This window comes from Andrographis paniculata, unplaced genomic scaffold (assembly GCF_009805555.1).
Source record: "Andrographis paniculata isolate CXL003 unplaced genomic scaffold, ASM980555v1 Contig32END, whole genome shotgun sequence".
NCBI lineage: Eukaryota > Viridiplantae > Streptophyta > Magnoliopsida > Lamiales > Acanthaceae > Andrographis > Andrographis paniculata.
The window spans coordinates 5,875,313-5,893,926 of NW_026137565.1; the positions used below are offsets into that span (position 1 = coordinate 5,875,313).

The 18,614-nt window shown below is 35.9% G+C and overlaps 4 protein-coding genes across 5 annotated transcripts; 2 read left to right on the forward strand and 2 right to left on the reverse strand.

Moving 5' to 3' along the window:
- Window positions 1–1,260: 1,260 nt before the first annotated feature.
- Window positions 1,261–2,753, forward strand: LOC127247397 (alkane hydroxylase MAH1-like). Its single transcript, XM_051269225.1, has one exon. It carries the CDS (start codon window positions 1,261–1,263, stop codon window positions 2,731–2,733), a length of 1,473 nt encoding a protein of 490 aa, XP_051125182.1. The 3' UTR covers window positions 2,734–2,753.
- Window positions 2,754–4,877: 2,124 nt separating this feature from the next.
- LOC127247871 (probable LRR receptor-like serine/threonine-protein kinase At1g56140) lies at window positions 4,878–12,108 on the forward strand. Of its 2 annotated transcripts, none has more exons than XM_051269931.1 (24): window positions 4,878–5,299; window positions 5,689–5,863; window positions 5,957–6,049; window positions 6,151–6,222; window positions 6,300–6,371; window positions 6,515–6,586; window positions 6,810–6,881; window positions 6,978–7,049; window positions 7,135–7,206; window positions 7,303–7,374; window positions 7,462–7,533; window positions 7,736–7,807; window positions 7,914–7,979; window positions 8,152–8,217; window positions 8,325–8,369; window positions 8,610–8,674; window positions 9,086–9,462; window positions 9,646–9,847; window positions 9,941–10,111; window positions 10,247–10,365; window positions 10,521–10,731; window positions 10,823–11,054; window positions 11,140–11,290; window positions 11,382–12,108. In XM_051269931.1, exons 1-24 carry the CDS (start codon window positions 5,098–5,100, stop codon window positions 11,790–11,792), a joined length of 3,234 nt encoding a protein of 1,077 aa, XP_051125888.1. In that variant the 5' UTR covers window positions 4,878–5,097; the 3' UTR covers window positions 11,793–12,108. The 2 variants fall into 2 exon arrangements, with proteins under 2 accessions (XP_051125888.1, XP_051125889.1); XM_051269932.1 differs by having other exon boundaries at window positions 4,880–5,299; window positions 5,693–5,863.
- Window positions 12,109–12,501: 393 nt separating this feature from the next.
- Window positions 12,502–14,019, reverse strand: LOC127247955 (alkane hydroxylase MAH1-like). Its single transcript, XM_051270049.1, has one exon. The coding sequence runs from the start codon at window positions 14,017–14,019 to the stop codon at window positions 12,502–12,504; it is 1,518 nt and encodes a 505-aa protein (XP_051126006.1).
- Window positions 14,020–16,475: 2,456 nt separating this feature from the next.
- Window positions 16,476–18,196, reverse strand: LOC127247197 (alkane hydroxylase MAH1-like). Its single transcript, XM_051268938.1, has one exon. It carries the CDS (start codon window positions 18,168–18,170, stop codon window positions 16,644–16,646), a length of 1,527 nt encoding a protein of 508 aa, XP_051124895.1. The 5' UTR covers window positions 18,171–18,196; the 3' UTR covers window positions 16,476–16,643.
- Window positions 18,197–18,614: the final 418 nt, after the last annotated feature.

Consider the following 18,614-nt stretch of genomic DNA (forward strand, 5'->3'; position numbering starts at 1 on the left):
CCCGGAGATATTACAAAATACTATTATTTAAATAAAAATACAAAACAACACATTATTTCAAATTAATTTTAAATTACAATCAAACAAACTTTTAGTTAACATTATGCTAAAAATACATGTAATAGATTGCCATGAAATAGTTTGAATAAATAGAGCATGTTATTCTTACGATATATTATCAGTTTATATGTTAAAATTAGCGTTGTTTTTATGTACTTATTTATTTGTTGAGTTATACTATATATTCCATAAATGATTATGATTGGTTGCCGACTTTTATATTATATTAATATATATTATGTGTTTTGTTTTTTAATATTGTCATATAATATATGATTAATATGATATTAGCACAAGAACAACCATAATTTAATTAAGAATACAAATATAAATTTACTATAGTAACTTGAAATTTTAGGCATTTGTATGTATGTAGATAGATGCAAACATGCATATAATATTTAGCCAAAAATGTATACAAATACAAACTCATTAACATTCATTCAACATTTAAAAGAAAAATAAAGTAAAATCCATTCTACATATTTAAGTAAAATAAATTAAATAACAATAGCTATATAGATAACTTAACAATATAAATATATAAATATATATATATAAGCAATATATTTATATACTAATATAACTAAACATATGTTTCGGAATAACTACCCCAAGCCAAAAGAAATTAATGAAAAAATTAAAATAGTAATAATAATAATTAAAAAATTAACAACTACTTCAAATTCATCAGCTTCTGTTCCAAATTTATTTATTTTTTAAAAAAATATCATATCAAATTATTTTATTTTATTTTATTTTTATTCAAAATATTACATGAATATCAGGTCAAACAACTTTCAAATTCAATATTTTATTATTCAAATATCCAAACCCAAAAACTAAAATCCACTGCAACCACACCAAAAATTATTTATGCAGGAATTCTTCGGGAATTCGGAAGGTGGCTATGTTAGTACAACAGTACATACTTAACATTACATTATGATAAAATAATTTAAAATATCTAGTAGCAATCCATAGATCTTGTTAATTCTCAATCAATAATTTTTCTTACCAAATTACAGCTTCAGCACAATCACGACAGCCCTGTCGGGTTTGTCACTCTCCCCTACACTATATATGCATACATCCATTATTTTTCAGACACATTATTAATTCATTACGAACATCCACTTCAAGAGAGAGATACAAAGAGAGATGTTGGCCATCTTCTCCACATCAATGTTCGCAGTAGGAATGGCTACTGCAATCATCATCGTTGTGTCCTTCTGGTTCGTACGCAACAGCAGAATGACAAACGGCTCAGCTCTTATTACAGACTGGCCGGTGGTCGGGATGCTGCCGGCGCTGCTTCCCAACTTGGGCCGCGTCCACGACTTCGCCACCGATATCCTTAACCGGAGCGGCGGAACTTTCTTCTTCAAAGGTCCTGTCTTTGCCAACATGGACATGTTCGCCACCGCCGATCCTGCTAACGTTAATTATATATTGTCTAAGAACTTTTCCAATTTCGGCAAAGGTCCTGACTTCAAGAAGATGTTCGATTCCCTCGGAGAGGGAATATTCGTTGCAGATTCGAAGTCGTGGGAGATTCAGAGGAAGATTGCAAAGTCGGCCATGAGCCATGTCAGGTTCCATGAATTCGTCGCTGCAACTACCTGGAGGAAAATCGAGACAGGATTAATCCCGATTCTCGACAAATTTTCCGATAATGGAATGGAAATCGATTTGCAGGAGGTGTTCCAGCGTTTTACTTTTGATTGTTTCTGCATTCTGGTTCTAGGACATGATCCATTTTCCTTGTCGGAAGATTTTCCCGATTTACCTTACGAGAAAGCCTTCGCCGTCACCGAGGAAGCTGTCCTGTACAGACACGTTCTCCCGGCGGCGGTGTGGTCGGCGCAAAAGTGGCTTGGAATTGGAAGAGAGAAGAAACTGAAGCGAGCATCTGACGCCATTGATGGATTTTTATCTTACTGCATATCGCTCAAGCGAGGAGACATGAATCCGATCGAGGAAGAAATGAACTTGTTGATGACCTGCAGAAGAGCTCTTGCAGAGGATAATGTTGTCAGAGATTTGATGCTGAATTTGATCTTTGCAGGAAAGGACACGATCAGCGCCACGCTCACCTGGTTCTTCTGGCTGCTCGCGACAAATCCCGCCGAGGAAGAAAGGATCCGAAACGAAATCGCAGGGAATTCATCGGAGCCAGGAAATTGGACAATTAACGACATGGATGCAATGAACAAACTAGTGTGCCTTCACGGCGCCGTCTGCGAAACGCTCCGCCTCTTCCCGCCGGTGCCGATTCAGCACAAAGCTCCGGTGAAGGACGATGTTCTTCCGAGCGGGCATCCGATCAAGGCGAATACTCGGACACTGCTGTTTTTCTATTCGATGGGGAGAATGGAATCGATTTGGGGCGAGGATTGTCTGGAGTTCAAGCCAGGGCGATGGATTTCGGAGGAAGGAAGGATTAAGGTTGAGGCGGCGTACAAGTTCCCGGCGTTTAATGCCGGGCCGAGGACGTGTTTGGGGAAGGATGTGAGTTTCTTGCAAGTGAAAATGGCGGCGGCGGCGATGGTCAGCCGGTTTAAGATTGAGGTGGCGGAAGGGCATCCGGTGCGGCCGAGTGAGTCGATCGTACTTCATATGAAGGATGGTCTCAAAGTTAGGGTTTCCAGTGTTGTCAGCCATGGCCGATAAACCGTAGCTAAAGAATTCTGTCTGTGCTGCTGCCTGTTTTATTTTATTTAAAGAAAATCGATTTAGTTTCTATGGAGAGTATGTCTGCAGTGAACTTTCGCGTGCAATAAAAGTGTCGAAAAGGGTTTTTATTTTTTATTTTTTTTTTATTTATGCATGTTTTGAACCAGTGTTTTGAAAAAGTTTTACTACTACCTAGCTTGGTACAAGGTGGGATATATTCAAAACTGTTCAATCCACATTTATATTATTTAACAATATTCTGCATCTTTTATTCATATGAGGGGAAGAAATTGTAATATAATATTTTAAATGAAAATTTAAGTAATCTCCTCGTGAATAACTATGTCACTTTATTTAGACATAGTCCTCCGAATAGTAAATTACTTAGGTATGCCACTTTATTTTTACTACTCAGTTATGTCACTTTATTTAGACACAGTCCTCCGAGTAGTAAATTACTTAGGTTTGTTTAGACATGAAAATTAAAAGGAAACTTTTCTTCGTCCAATTAAAAAATATATACTATTTCCGTTCAGTTCTAACTCTATGGTCTTATTTACTTTTTATGTTATATTTGAATATTAATTATTATATCAAATCATATTATAAATTAATAAAAAATTACAAAAATATTTTTATTAGTATCTTATAATAATACTAATAAAAGAATATTTGCACAAAAATTTATATTAAATATAAAGATATTTTTAATTAAATACAATCACATTTGCAGACAGACAGAGAGAGTATTTATTTTGTATATAAAATTTAAAAATAATAGTATTTTAGTTATAATAAATAATTTAAAATAATATAAAAATAATTTTTCTTTTTTAGTAATGATTTGACGATGAAGTTGGCGTAAAAATATTTTTTTAAAATAATTTTTTAATTGAACAACCTAAAACATATTTATATTTTGTAAGTAGATCAAGTTATTAATATTTTAATATTAAAATAAAGTAAATAAAAATTAAATTGAGAGTATAATAAAAAAATATATATAATTTGAAAAAATGGCAAATTAATTACTACTTTCTTAGTTTATAAACTATCATTTTAGTTTTCTATTTAGAACGTAAAATAATTATGGTTTTATTTACTCTTTTGTTCCTATTTTATTTATCAATTTTTTTTCTATACATAAGTATTACTCTCTCCGTTCCAAAATTATAATTTGGGTTGGATTTTGCACGAAATTTAAGGAATATTGATATTATATTGGTGGTGGGTAAAAAATACAGATAAAAAATTTTTTTTGCCTTTGTGAATGTACTAGTGTAAAAAGTAGTGGCAATTGTGTAATAATAATGAAAAAGTAAAGATAGTTTTACAGTGATATATTTATGGAAATAAAATTATTATTTTGAAACGGACAAAGATGGTAAACACGACTATTGTATTGAAACGGAGGGAGTATTTATTTATAAGAATGTTAAAATTATCAGCTTAAGCCTGATTAATTTTTGGACCATGCTTGACCAATACAATTTATGGAATAAATTTTTAATTTAAATATGTTATAAATATATAGTAAAATAAAAATTATTTATATATTTAATGTTAATATTTTAATTAAAAATAAAAAATATTATTTTTTTAAAAAAAAAAATTAATATAATTTATTTTTAATAAAAGATTATGTAAAATAATTTTAAAAATCAGACTGACCCATCCCTATACGGTTTGAACCGGCTGTGTCCAGGCAGATTTTAAAACAAAATCGGGCTTATCCGCATGGAATGAAAATGGGCCGGGCCAAAATTATCACTTCTATTTGCATCGCAGATTGCAACATAAAAAAAAAAAACAAAAAAAAAATGCAAAGTTTTTTTCAAGAACGATGCATGTCATAGCCATGGCTTTTAAGTCAACCAAAATTTTGCAATAAAAATCGTAAAACCTAAAAAATTAAGAGTAGTTGGCGGGAAGAAGATTCCTAAAGTAGATGACGAAAGATGATGATTATTATAAGGTATAGTTGAAGATGAAGTGAAAAATTAATGTCAACAAAGGCCGGCCCAAATGAGCAATAAAGTTGCAACCTTTTAAATAGAATAGTTGAATTGCGTTAGCTGTAAGTGTGGTAGCTGAATCGAGCAAAAACGTCCATCAACAAAGAAGAACAACCTCCATTGTCAATCACAGTGAGAACTATGCATATAATTGCAGCCGTCCTTTTCGTCCCTTGCAGCTAGTCGGATTAGTTAAGTGCATATAAATGTATTCTAGGAGTATTAAATTATACGAAAAAGACGACGAAAGAAATCGTCAAATGACTCTTGTTTCTTGTCTTCTTCCCAAACACTGTACGCATTAAAATCCCAGCAAGTTGCCACATGTATATCTATATAGACATATATGTATCACAGTTTTGCCGCTGCCCCGCTTCCCTGTTATCTTTCCTTTTTGACGATGACGATGAAGGCGCCGTCGCCGCCATCGGGACGGCGTATTATTACAGCAATCCTCTTTGTGTTGGCCATTAGCTTCGGCGGGTTGGGTCTAAGAAGAGCTCAAGCACAGGGAAATACTACCCTCCCTGTCACGGATCCGTCTGAAGGTGACTGACTGACTTACTGTTTTTATTATTGGAATTTTGAAAGTGGAAATGGTCTTTTGAAGATTTTTTTAGTTTCTATTTGAAGGTGAACAAGAACAGATATTTAAAGTTCCCAGCTATAAATATATAGTGTTTTTTTTCCTTAGCACAATGAAATCTTGTTCAATCTTAACTTGGTGAAGTATTGATTAGGTGTTTTGGAGGAATCAAGTAATTACTTTTGCAAGTTCTATCGTATGTGATCACACGCAAGATTGTTGTGTTTGATTATGTCGGCCATTTCCCATTTTAGTTTCAAACCCTGCAGTAAATGAGGACCTTCCATGGATTGCTTGCATAGATTTCTCCATTTGTATAATTGTGATATGTATAACGAACATTTTGGGCAGCAAGACTTATAAACGCCATTTTCTCACGATGGGGAATTTCGGCTGATGGTCGATGGAACATCAGCGGTGAGCTGTGCACCGGAAGGGCTGTGGATAACTCGACCTTGGATTTTAGTCCCGGCATCAAATGTGACTGCTCCTACAACAGAAGAACCCTTTGTCACATTATTGCATTGTAAGTAAAACTTGAGCATGGTTTGGGAGCACTTTTGATGTCGATTTTGCTATACTTAAGTCTGTTCTATTGACCTAAGTTTATCGTTGGCAGGAGGGTTTATTCCATGTCGGATTGGAATTCATCGGCCAACGTTGTTGGTCCTCTTCCTGATGAGCTTTGGAATTTAACCTACCTTACTAGCTTGTATGATTAAATTATGTGTCTCTGTGATTTTATTTAGCCTTCTTGGAGTGTGATGAAGAGGTAAGTACCTGATGTTTTTGTTGTTGTCAAATTCATTGCAGGAATTTAGGCCAGAATAATTTGTCAGGTCCCCTGTCTCCTTCAGTCAGTAATCTAACTCGTATGCAATATTTGTAAGTCATCCTATTTCGAATTATTTACTTATGATTTTGACGAGATGAGTGCTAAAGGGGTTGACACATGGCACCAGGAGCCTTGGCCTTAATGCATTGTCGGGTGAGCTACCTGAGGAACTTGGCAAGCTAACTGATCTAAGATCATTGTAAGACATAAATGAGTATTGTTATCATACCCAAATTTAACAATTCTATGCCTTATTTAGCTGTAACTAGATGAAATTCGAATGTATATGTTTTCTGGGAAGCATATATTGTACATGTTTGATGCGTTCTTGCCTATCTGCAGTGCTATTAGTACAAATAGTTTCTCAGGCCCTTTACCGTCTACTCTTGGAGATTGCACAAGGCTACAAGAACTGTAAGCTTTCATAGAAAAACTTTAAAAACTATTACATGATGATTAACATATATGCAATAAATCGTAATGTAGGAAATATGAGAAATCTACCCCTGTTTTATGGAATGGTTTTTTGAATTATTTTCGGCTTTATCACTTACTGAAGCATCTTTAATTTCCTCGATTTCTTTGTTCAGGTTGTTGGAAAGTGTTACAGTTGCTAAAATTTTGTCATTCTTGTCAGTTGGCTTGATAGCTCAGGAATTAGTGGCGAAATACCTCCAACGTTTGCTAAACTACAAAACATGCAGATTTTGTAAGAGTTTAAAATCAAAATCAGAATTTTATTATAGATTTCTTAACTAATTGTGTGAAACTAAAATCAAGAATGAAAAATTTGTTGATTTTTCAGGTTTGCTTCAGACAATGCACTAACTGGCCAGATACCTGACTTCATCGGCACTTGGTCACAATTAACTTCATTGTGAGATAAACTCCAGTTTCCTTTTTCATTTCTTCCATTTTGCTCCATGTAATTCAAATTCACTACGACATACTTTCACTTGCAGGAGGATGGAAGGAACCTCATTACAGGGCCCTATACCAGCAACTTTTTCTAATCTTACTGCTTTGACTGATTTGTGAGTTGTTCTGTTGTCCCTATCTTATTTGCGCATTAAATGTTATTCTGACAATGTTATGTAGTCGTCAATTTTCTTAACGAACTTTGGTAATAGGAGAATTTCTGATTTGTCTAATGGGAGCTCTCCACTCAACTTCCTCAGAAATATGTCGTCTTTGGCAACTTTGTAAGTAAATGAAAACAAGCTCGCAGAATTATTTCTCTTAAAATAGTTATTTCTTTGATGTTGTATACACTTGTATAAATTTTGTAGAGTTTTGAGGAACAACAACATTTCTGGCTCCATTTCTTCTGATCTCAGTCAACTCCAAATGCTGTCTTTACTGTAAGTACCAACAAGAATTAATGTCTTTATAATATGCTTGTGCTCGGATATTTAAATTTTTCTCTTGAACACATATAATGTCGACTTAACTGTACGTCTCAGCAAACTTCTCTTGCTCTGCATTATATTTCCTATGCAATTATTCTAGAGGACTGAAAAGTGACAATGGTGTTAGTAAATGGGTTAATTTTGATTTTTGCAGGGATTTGAGCTTCAACAATTTCAGTGGCCAAATTCCGGACACTCTTTTATCTATGAGCTCTCTCAATTACCTGTAAAAACATATAATCTTGCTTTAATTCTTCATTGCCTCTTCTCATTCTCGTCTTCAGATAAAACAAATGGTGATTTTCACCCATGACTACTTTTTGTATCTTAAGGTTTCTTGGCAGCAACAGATTGACAGGCTCTCTTCCATTTCTGAAGTCTCCAAATCTTCAGACTATGTGGGTCCTGTTTTTCTTCATAATCGTGTTTATTGTCATGGAAACCTAGTGATTGAACCAGCCATGAATCTATTTATGCAACACCTATTATTAGTAGACTATAATGCCACAACTATTTGCTAGTTGTCGACATTATTCGAATTACACTTATTGTATCCTCTTTTTCTTGCAGAGATTTGTCATACAACCAGTTATCCGGGAGCTTTCCTCCTTGGACCAATGAACTGACTCTTCATCTGTATGAATTTTAGTGATTTCAATAACAGAAATACATAGTTGCTACATCATTAAAAAAAATTATTTGTATTTGCTGGTTTCTTCTATACTAACATAGAATTATTGCAGCAATTTGGTTGCCAACAATTTCACTATAGAAGGCTCTAACAGCAGGTGAATTCTCCATAAACCGATAAAATCACTTCTTTAGCTGTGTTAGATTTCTCACCTTAGCCATGACCTGATCCAACTTAGTGATTGAGAAGGAACAAATGAAAAACTTTAATGTTGAAATAATGTCATAGCTATCTCTCATGAACATTTATAAAGACTCAAATTAGGAAACAATGGTTCTTGTTGCTTTATTTCAAGCGCGAGTCTCCTTCTAAGCATCAATCTTTCATCCAATTTCAGTGTTCTTGCATCAGGATTGAATTGCCTTCAACGAAACTTCCCATGCAACCGCGGAAAGCCACAATGTATGTGACATTAGTTCCTCTTATGTGATAGTCCTAATGATATAATGTTAACATCTCTGCAATCTTGTAGCTATTCAAATATGATGATGCTCAACTGTGTTTATATTGATGATCATAAAGCTGATTATAGATTTCAATATGTCCTCCATCTATGCAGAGGCTTTCTATTCGTATCGTCCATCTATTATTAGATGTTTTCGAAAATCTCATTCTGTTGACAGCTAAAAGCCTCAATAAGCATTCAAGAATAACAATTACATGACACAAAGTAGATCAAAGCCGATTGAAAATGCCAGTAGGCTGTTGTTGAGTTACACTCCATTTTCCAACCATTTTTAGTACATCTAGTTGAGTTCCTCGGCGAGCTGTATCCACAACTAAGAATCGACTTTTTAATCTGACCCAATGCAGATTCCAGCTTTGCAATCAAATGTGGCGGTCCACAAATGAGATCTGCTGTAAGGACTGTCTATGAGGCCGACAACGAGACTCTTGGTCCAGCAGCATATTATGTGACTAGAGATCAGAGATGGGCAGTCAGCAATGTTGGCCTTCCTTCCGGTAACAACAATGCAGAATATACAATTAACATTGCACAGCCTGTCCTGAATACGAGGGATCCAGAGCTGTTCCGTAATGCTCGCCTTTCTGCTGGCTCGTTAAGATACTATGGTTTGGGCCTTCAGAATGGAGGGTACAATGTGAGCCTCCAATTTGTCGAAACAAAATTTGAAAACGATCAAGTTTGGCAGAGTCTTGGAAGGCGTGTGTTCAATATATACATTCAGGTATGTGAAGAACACTACTGATACATTATTTTAGAACTTCTATCCAATGCAGCACGATACACTTCCATCATTTCTGTCGTAATTATGTATTGCTATCTTGGTTTTGCAATAAATGCATCCCATATCTTGTGATTTTTCATTCAAACCATATATGCAACACTTTATCAAGCATTAGTGTTACAGGGGAATCTAGTTCTTAGAGATTTCGACATACGAAAAGAGGCTGGCGGGTCCTCATTCAGAGCTGTGGTGAGGGATTTTACCGCTCGAGTGACGGAAAACCACCTTGAGATCCATCTACTATGGGCTGGAAAAGGGACATGCTGTGTTCCTAATCAAGGAACATACGGACCATCTATTTCAGCAATAAGTGTCACTGCTGGAGGTACAGACACACAATCAAACACTTTGATGTCTAAGAATCAATCATATTAATGTTTTTAACGATACAAGTTTTGACTATATATATTATCTGCAGATTTCATTCCAAATGTAACTAACAATGCACCAAACGAACCTGGAAATAAGAACAGAGCCGGGATGATTGCGGGGATTGTCGTTTCTATTGGAGTTGTATCCCTTCTTTCATTATTTGCAATCTATTGTTTTATTCAAAGAAGAAGAAAGCAGAAGAATTATGAAGATGAGGGTATGCTAAGAAACCTCTGTATCCTAATTACCACATAGCTCACATTTTGCAATCTCTGTAACCAATATGCAGCATTTATCGCCATAGGTTTTTATGCAAGATATCTCTTTCATTGTAGTTTCTGTTAATTTGCAGAGTTCCTTGGCATCGAAGCCCGGCCATACACTTTTAGTTATGCTGAACTTAAAGGTGCAACAGATGACTTTAGTACTACTAACAAGCTTGGGGAGGGAGGATTTGGACCTGTTTACAAGGTACTTTGATGCAAGAATAATCACTTCGCTTATCGTGTTGCTTGATTTTCGAACGGCTTTCCTTGTTACATATAAATATGGAGAATCACATTGATTTTGTACGTATGTTGCTCGTTGAAATTGAGTAGAATTATGTTTTTTTCTTGATCCAACAGGGAATACTTGAGGATGGAAGAGCTGTTGCGGTGAAACAATTGTCCGTAGCATCCCATCAAGGAAAGAGTCAGTTTGTTGCGGAGATTGCTACCATATCTTCTGTGCAACACCGCAACCTTGTAAAATTGTATGGCTGCTGCATCGAGGGAGAGAAACGGCTGCTTGTTTATGAATACCTCGAGAACAAGAGTCTCGATCAAGCATTGTTTGGTATCAAATCTAAATTTTGGTTATCCATCTCGATTGTTTATAGTTTCACTTCTGGAATGCTGAAGCTTGTCCACTTTGATTCAATGAACAGGAAGTAAAAAACTATACCTCGACTGGCCAACGCGCTTCGACATATGCTTGGGAGTCGCAAGAGGTCTAGCTTACCTTCATGAGGAATCTCGTCTTCGAATTGTACACAGAGATGTAAAGGCTAGCAACATTCTGCTCGACTCAAAACTCAATCCTAAAATCTCGGACTTCGGCTTGGCCAAATTGTACGATGACAAGAAAACACACATAAGCACTCGCGTTGCGGGTACAATGTAAGATGCACAATCGTTTTCGATTTCTACCTTACTTTGTTACCTCAAGTTAATCTAACATAAGTCCTCTTGGATTCTTGTCTAGTGGTTATCTTGCTCCCGAATACGCTATGCGGGGGCACCTCACGGAGAAGGCTGATGTGTTTGGATTCGGAGTTTTAGCTTTCGAAATTGTTGGTGGAAGGCCTAATTTCGATTCTACTCTTGAACAAAACAAAGCATATCTACTCGAATGGGTACGGTATTTGTCTCCCTTTCGATGGCATTGTTTCCTGAATCGAACAAGGAATAATCTTGATCATGTGGGATGTTTGATTTTGCATTTAGGCCTGGCATTGCCATGAGATTAAGCAGGAAATGTTACTGGTGGATGAAGATTTATCAAAGTTCGACGAGGAGGAGGCCGGCAGAGTGATAAAGGTAGCGTTTTTGTGCAGCCAAACGTCCCCATCCGCTCGACCATCAATGTCGCGTGTCGTGGCTATGCTGTCCGGAGATGCTGAGATTCCCACGGTTGCATCGAAGCCTGCCTACTTGACCGAATGGGATTTCAGTGATATAACCACATCCTCATTTACGACAACAGACACCAATGACCAAACTTCACGAGCTGGTGAAAGTAGCAGCGGCGTTGCCTCGATGGAGACTATGATGTCAAGAACACCACTGGGCCCTTCCCCGTCTCACAGTGCTGTCAAACCGATACTTCATGAAGAGAAAAGGACACAAAACTATTAATTTGGCTCGAATCGAATGGCGTCGAGCTGAAAAACAGGAGTACGGAATTTCGACAAGGCATTGGGTAAACCGAACAGCTGTTCGGCCACAGCAACTCATGGTTCGTTGTCAAGAGGTCCCCATTTTTGCTTCCATCGCCATTTTCATACCACATTGTATCGACCTTATTTTTTTCATAACAAAAAAAGAAAATTGAAAATGATCATTTTATGAAGGATAGAACAAACATGAAGTGTGAAAATGATGTATGAGAACCAATGCGTGTTGCAAAATTTCCTATTGAAAAATTGAATACATAGAAAGATTGTACGCCCTTCTTTCATGATAAAGGAAATGAGTTAGGTTCACTATAAATATTCAAAGTGTTTGCTTCTAAATAAACAGTAACAAGAAAATTACCCTTCATTGAATAACTATAATCACAACACTCATTTTATAACACTCTCATAATACACATTTCAAATTTCATGATGACACTATTGTAGCTCATTTGATTTTTATTTGACCAAATATCTAACATGCTATTGTTCAAAGTATAGATAGGTTTATAATACATATTTCAAATTTCATGATTACACTATGGTAGCTTATTTGATTTTTATTTGACCGAATATCTAACATATTATTCTTTAAAATATAGATATAATTAAATAAACATACTTAACTTTGAAGTTTTAATGAGATCCAGTGCATTAGTATGATATGACGTCTATCTTTTAGAGAGACGGACTCTGAGTCCGTGCTCGGCTTGCAATATGACGGAGTCACGAGGAGTCACCGGGTGACCCTCGATTAAGTGAATATCATAACTATGTATAATCGCCACGGCCACCATTTTCATCTGAATAAAGGCCATGTCCCGGCCGAGACAAGTTCTCGGCCCGGCATTGAACGCCGGGAACTTATAAGATGGCACATGCTGAATTCCCCCACGAGCCGATATCCATCTCTCGGGCTTGAATTCGAGGCAGTCCTTCCCCCACAAACTCTCCATTCTCCCCATCGAATAGAAAGAAACAATCACCCGACTATGCGGCGCAAGAGAATCCCCGCTCGGGAGAATATCCGGCCTGATAGGCGCTTTGTGCTCCAACGCCACCGGAGGATACAGCCGCAGCGATTCGCACAATGCGCCGTGGAGATACACTAATTTCCGAGACTCCTCTGCCCCGAATGCCCCGAAATTCTCCCCCTCGTTTAACTCGAGCACCCTTTCAATCTCGTCGCGGATCTTGGATAGCGATTCGGGATTCGTTGTGATCAGCCAGAACAGCCACGTAAGAGCGGTGCTCGTCGTGTCGCGACCCGCGAACATCATATTCAGGGCAGTGTCCCGGAGAAACACCCGCGTCTTATCAGGCCGGTTTCGACCATTCGTCTCTTCATACGCCTTCCGGAAGGATGTAAGAATGTTAAAACCATCGCCTCCTTCCTTCGAATTCATCCTAGAATCGACAACCGGATAAATGAACTCGTCGAAAGCCTGCCCGGCTTCGACGAGCCTCTGCTCTTTCCCGATCCCGAGCCATCCCTGAAGCTTCCAGACAAACTCCGGCAGGAAATGCCGGTGAAGCAGCGCGTCAACGGTGTCGTTAAACGCCTTCTCGCTCGGCATCACCGGCAGCCAGACGGTTAAGCTGCCGGGGTCGTGATCCAGCACCAATTTGCAAATGCTGTCGTAGGTGAACCTCTGGAAGATGTCCTGCAAATCGAATTCGATAAATCGGCCTGCGAAATGATCGAGAACTGGTAATAGTCCTGTTTCGATCTTTTTTACGATGGAATCCTCCAGCAATCGGTAGAACCTGACGTCCGTCATCAGCGACAGCGTCCGGCGCCGGTGAAGCTCCCAGAGCTGGAAATCGGCGTTGAAAATTCCGTCGCCGAGGATTTCGAAGATTTTTCTGAACTCGGGGCCTTTGGGGTAGTTGGAGAAGTTTTTGCTGAAGATATGGTGAAGATTGTTGGGATCGGAGGTGAAAAGCATGTCTGTGTTGGAAAACCAGACGCCTTTGAATTGAAACGTGCCGCCATGCTCGGTTAGAATATCGGTCATGTAAGAATGCAACTGGTGGATGTTTTGCAATATCGCCGGCAGCATTCCGGCGACCGGCCAGTTCGTCGGCGTCGATGTTTTTTTCGGGGTTTGCGTCCGTTTCCAGAGATAAATGAAGATTGCTGTGAAGGGGATCAGCACGAACATTTCGCGGTATTCAAACACTGCCATTGTAACGGTGTGTTTGTGTATTGTGAAGCAGCTATATATATATATATATATATACATACATACAAAATAAATAAATAAATAAACAAATTGATAAATAATAATGATGACATTAACTCGTCACTAATTTTATAATTTTCAATCCAATTATTTGGGGTGTTCGTTCTTGTTAGGTAGTTTGGGTTCAATCCGATATAATCATATTTGGATAAACTGTTTGGCATTTTAGATTCTTTTTAAAAAATAAAATAAAATAAAATTATAAGTTTTGGATATTCTTTAAATTTTGAATTAGATATTGGAGCACATACCAGGACATACAACATATAGTTTTGGTTGACCCCCCACTCTAGATATTAATATGAAATTTAAGTTATATTTACATAGACATTTCTAAATTTTTATTGATATTCATTAAAAATAATATTTTTAGAAAATAATACTATTATTTTTTATAAAAAAATCACATTAAATATTAAAAAAATAATTATTAACAAAAATTTCAAAATCTCTATTAAAGGAGCCTTGATTTTTGTTACATTCATGATTATAGTTGATATATTACTAAAAATAAAAAATAAACTAATAACATTGCATAAGAAAAGAACATATTAATACTCCACAAATAGTAAAATATTATTCCCTCTCTCCAGCTAATATATTCACTTTAGCGTAGCCATCAAAGTTTATTATGAATAGTGTAATTAGTAAGTAATTAAAAAGTATATTAATAAAAATAATTATGATTTAATAAAAATAATTATAAATTAAAATTAAAATTACTAAACTGTTTAATTGAAATAAAAAATTATAAATTAAAAATTTTAAAATATAATTAAAGTGTATAAAAATGACAAATTATGCTAAATAAATAAAAATAGAAATAATGGATAAATTAAATAGGAGGGACGGAGTATCTCTTTTGACTTTAACAATAAATAAATAAATAAAAATAAATAATTAAAAGTGAATAAATATTACAGAATGACTTTTTATAATATCTCACTTTTATATTTAGATATCAATAACTTGTTTTTGCACAATTAAAAGTGAATAAATATTACAGAATGATAGAGTACTATTATACAGAAAATTAGTTGAATCAATATATCAAAAAAATATTAAACATGTTATTTACTGTCCATTATCTTCACTATTATTAGTCACACTAGACCAACCACGTGTGACATGTGACCTAAGGCCATGACCTATTATTACAAATCCTATATATATATTATATTTTGAATCATATAAAACATCAACACATTATTGAATTATTAAATTATATTTCAAATATAATTATTTTTATATATTAAATAACACAAAATTATATATTGAACTGTAATGTAAAATTTGTGCTCATAAGAAAATACACATCCCGAATAATTGAATATTATGGTTTTGGCACCTATCCAATTATTTAATTTAATTTAATTTATATATCACTATTAACAATTGGCCTGTACTAAGTCAAATATATATATAATGGTACTAAAACCTAAGATTAGAATCATTGGTGTGGATTGAATATAAGTCTAAATGTCAACCTTAGAATATATACAATGGCGTGTTTTTATTCCTATAACAACCTTATATTAGTCCATGTCACATTTTTTATTAACAAAAAATAAAAAATTTAAGAGCGGTTCTATCTGGGGAGGAGAGAGAAAATTTATTTATATTTTTTATTTTATTATTTGATATAGATAATATTATTATATAATTGTAATGTAATTTTTAAATATTTAATTATTATATTAGAATGTAGCACAAATTAAAAATAAATGACAAAAATATTTTTATTAGTATGTTGTAATACTAATATAATGATATTTGTAAAAAAAAAAAAATTATATAAATATGAGCGTAAAATACAAATAGAAAAATTAGCGGTGGACGGAAATAATATATTTTATTAAAAAATTAATAATATTTAATAAAAATATATACATAAAAAATTATATTAATAAAAACATTAAATATTACATATTTAAAAGTAAGATAAAATAAAATATTTAATTAATATAAAAAAATGCAATATAAAAAAATTAAATTAGTAGTATTATATAAGATTTATATTAAATAAAATAATAAATTTGTTGAAGTGAAAAAAAGGAAAAATTATAAAAACTTTTATTTTGGATTCTAAATGTGAGATTTATACTATAATTTTGCATTTCTGTATGTACTAGTCAATCTAGGTTTTACAAGATTATTATGTATGCACGAATGACCTATACAAACCTCTAATGGATAAATTGAAATATGTGAATTAAGAGAAAATAAAATATCTTTGGACATATAGTAAAGATTTTCTTATAAAGTATATGTACAATTTTATTTTTCGAAAAATAAAAATAAAATAAAATAAAATAAACCCTTTTTACTAAAGGATATATGAGAACCAAAACATATAATTGGATTATTATTATTATTATTATTATTATTATTATTCCAGATTAAAAACAAGCCCAACAAAACCTTTAGACTTCATTATTGTACATTATTCCAAAAGATAAATGCATATAAGAACAAGCCCAGCCCATCATGCAATGTTCAATAATTCGTTATTCCTAAAGTTAAATATAAAGTCCATTAATTTAAATTTAAAATATCAGATCAAACACCTATCTTTTAATTAGTCGGACTCTCAGTCCATGTTTCGTCTGCAATACGACGGAGTCACGAGGGATCACCGGATGATCCTTCACCAAATCAACGTCGTAACGATGTATAATCGACGCCGCAATCATTTTCATCTCGACAAACGACATATCCTTCCCAAGGCATGTCCTCGGCCCGGCGCTAAACGCCGCAAACTTATACGACGGCACGTGCTCGATCGCCCCGTGACCCGATATCCATCTCTCCGGCTTGAATTCCAAACAATCCTTCCCCCACAAGCTCTCCATTCTCGCCATCGAATAGAACGCGACGCTCACTCTACTCCCCGGCCGGAGAAAATGACCGCTTGGCAAAACATCCGGCCGGAGAGCTGCTTTGTGCTGCAATGCCACCGGAGGGTACAGCCGCAGCGACTCGCACAATGCTCCGTGGAGGTACACCAGTTTCCGGGACTCCTCTGCCCCGAACAACCGCGAATTTTTACTATCTTTTAATTTGATCACGGACTCGACCTCCTCGCGAATCCTTGATATCGATCGAGGATTCGTCGCGATCAGCCAGAACAGCCATGTAAGCGTGGTGCTCGTCGTGTCCCGCCCGGCGAACAACAAATTAACGACGGTGTCCCGGAGAAACACCCGCGTCCGGTCCGCCCTGTTTCGACCGATCATCTCTTCGTACACCGTTTTGAAGGATGTTATAAGATCGAAACCGTCGTTTCCCTCCGAATTCATCCTCGAATCGACAATTGGATAGACGAATTTATCGAGAGCCTCCGCGGCATCCATGAGCTTCTTCTCATTCCCAATTCTAAGCCACCTCTGCATCTTCCACACGGTCTCCGGCAGAAAATGCCGGTAGAGCAGTGGTTCGATCGCGTCGTTCAACGCCTTCTCGCTCGGCACATTCGGCAGCGCTATGCTCAAGCTGACGGGATCGCGGCCGAGCACGAGTTCGCAAACGGTATCGTAGGCGAAGCGCTGGAAGACGTCCTGCAAATCGAATTCAATACCTCGGCCGGAGAAATGATCGAGGACAGGTAATAGGCTGGTTTCGATCTTATTCCAGACGATTTCGTCGAGCAATCCGTCGAACCTTTCGCCCTTCAGGAACGACATAGTCTGGCGCCGGTGAAGCTCCCAGAGCTGGAAATCAGCGTTGAATACGCCGTCGCCGAGGAGATCGGAGAAGATGGTCTTGAAGGATGGGCCTTTGGGGTAATTGGGGAAGTTTTTGGTGAAGATATGGTGGAAATTGTTGGGATCGCAGGTGAAGAGGAGGTCGGTGTTGGAAAACCAGACGCCTCTGAACTGAAAGGTGCCGCCATGGCCGAGGAGAATTTGAGTTAGGTAAGCATGGAGGTGGTGTTTATTCTGCAAAATAGCCGGCAGCATGCCGACCACCGGCCAGTTCGTCGGCGGCGATGATGTTTGCTTGGAGCGTAGCATACGACGTTTCCAGAGATAAATGGAGATCGCTGTGAAGAGGATCAGGACGAAGAAGATCTGAGGATATTGAAGCATTGCCATTGGAAGGGGAGGTCGTTAACTCGTTATTGTGCTGCACTTTTATACCAGCAGTATTTTAAGTGTTGTTCTTTGGTATGTAAAATAGAAATTTTAGATAAGAACGGTAAATAAATTAATAAATGAGTGATTTGGATTAGTTGATCAAGAGAAAATAATAAATTAAATAAAAATTATTTTATTGGGTGAGAATTTATGAAAATTTTATTGGTGATTTTCTTGTTTGAATAATAAATTAAATACAATATAAGATTGTATTAGTGTAATTTAAAAGAATATGCTTGAATGTTTGAATAATAAATTAGATAGTATCATTATAGTTCATCTCATTTAAAAATATTGTTTTCTTATTATAATAAAAAGTACAAATATATCTTCATTATGCGGAGACGCCCGGATGCCATGTGTCCGCCAACTATTTATAAATTAGATAAATACTATTTATAT

Coding starts and splice junctions, on each gene's coding strand:
- LOC127247397 (XM_051269225.1), top strand. CDS start 1,261: ATGGCTACTGCAATCATCATCGTTGTGTCCTTCTGGTTCGTACGCAAC.
- LOC127247871 (XM_051269931.1), top strand. CDS start 5,098: ATGTATCACAGTTTTGCCGCTGCCCCGCTTCCCTGTTATCTTTCCTTT. Junction 8,218..8,324: donor AATGAACTGACTCTTCATCT/GTATGAATTTTA, acceptor GAATTATTGCAG/CAATTTGGTTGCCAACAATT. Junction 10,112..10,246: donor GAAGAATTATGAAGATGAGG/GTATGCTAAGAA, acceptor GTTAATTTGCAG/AGTTCCTTGGCATCGAAGCC.
- LOC127247955 (XM_051270049.1), bottom strand. CDS start 14,019: ATGGCAGTGTTTGAATACCGCGAAATGTTCGTGCTGATCCCCTTCACA.
- LOC127247197 (XM_051268938.1), bottom strand. CDS start 18,170: ATGGCAATGCTTCAATATCCTCAGATCTTCTTCGTCCTGATCCTCTTC.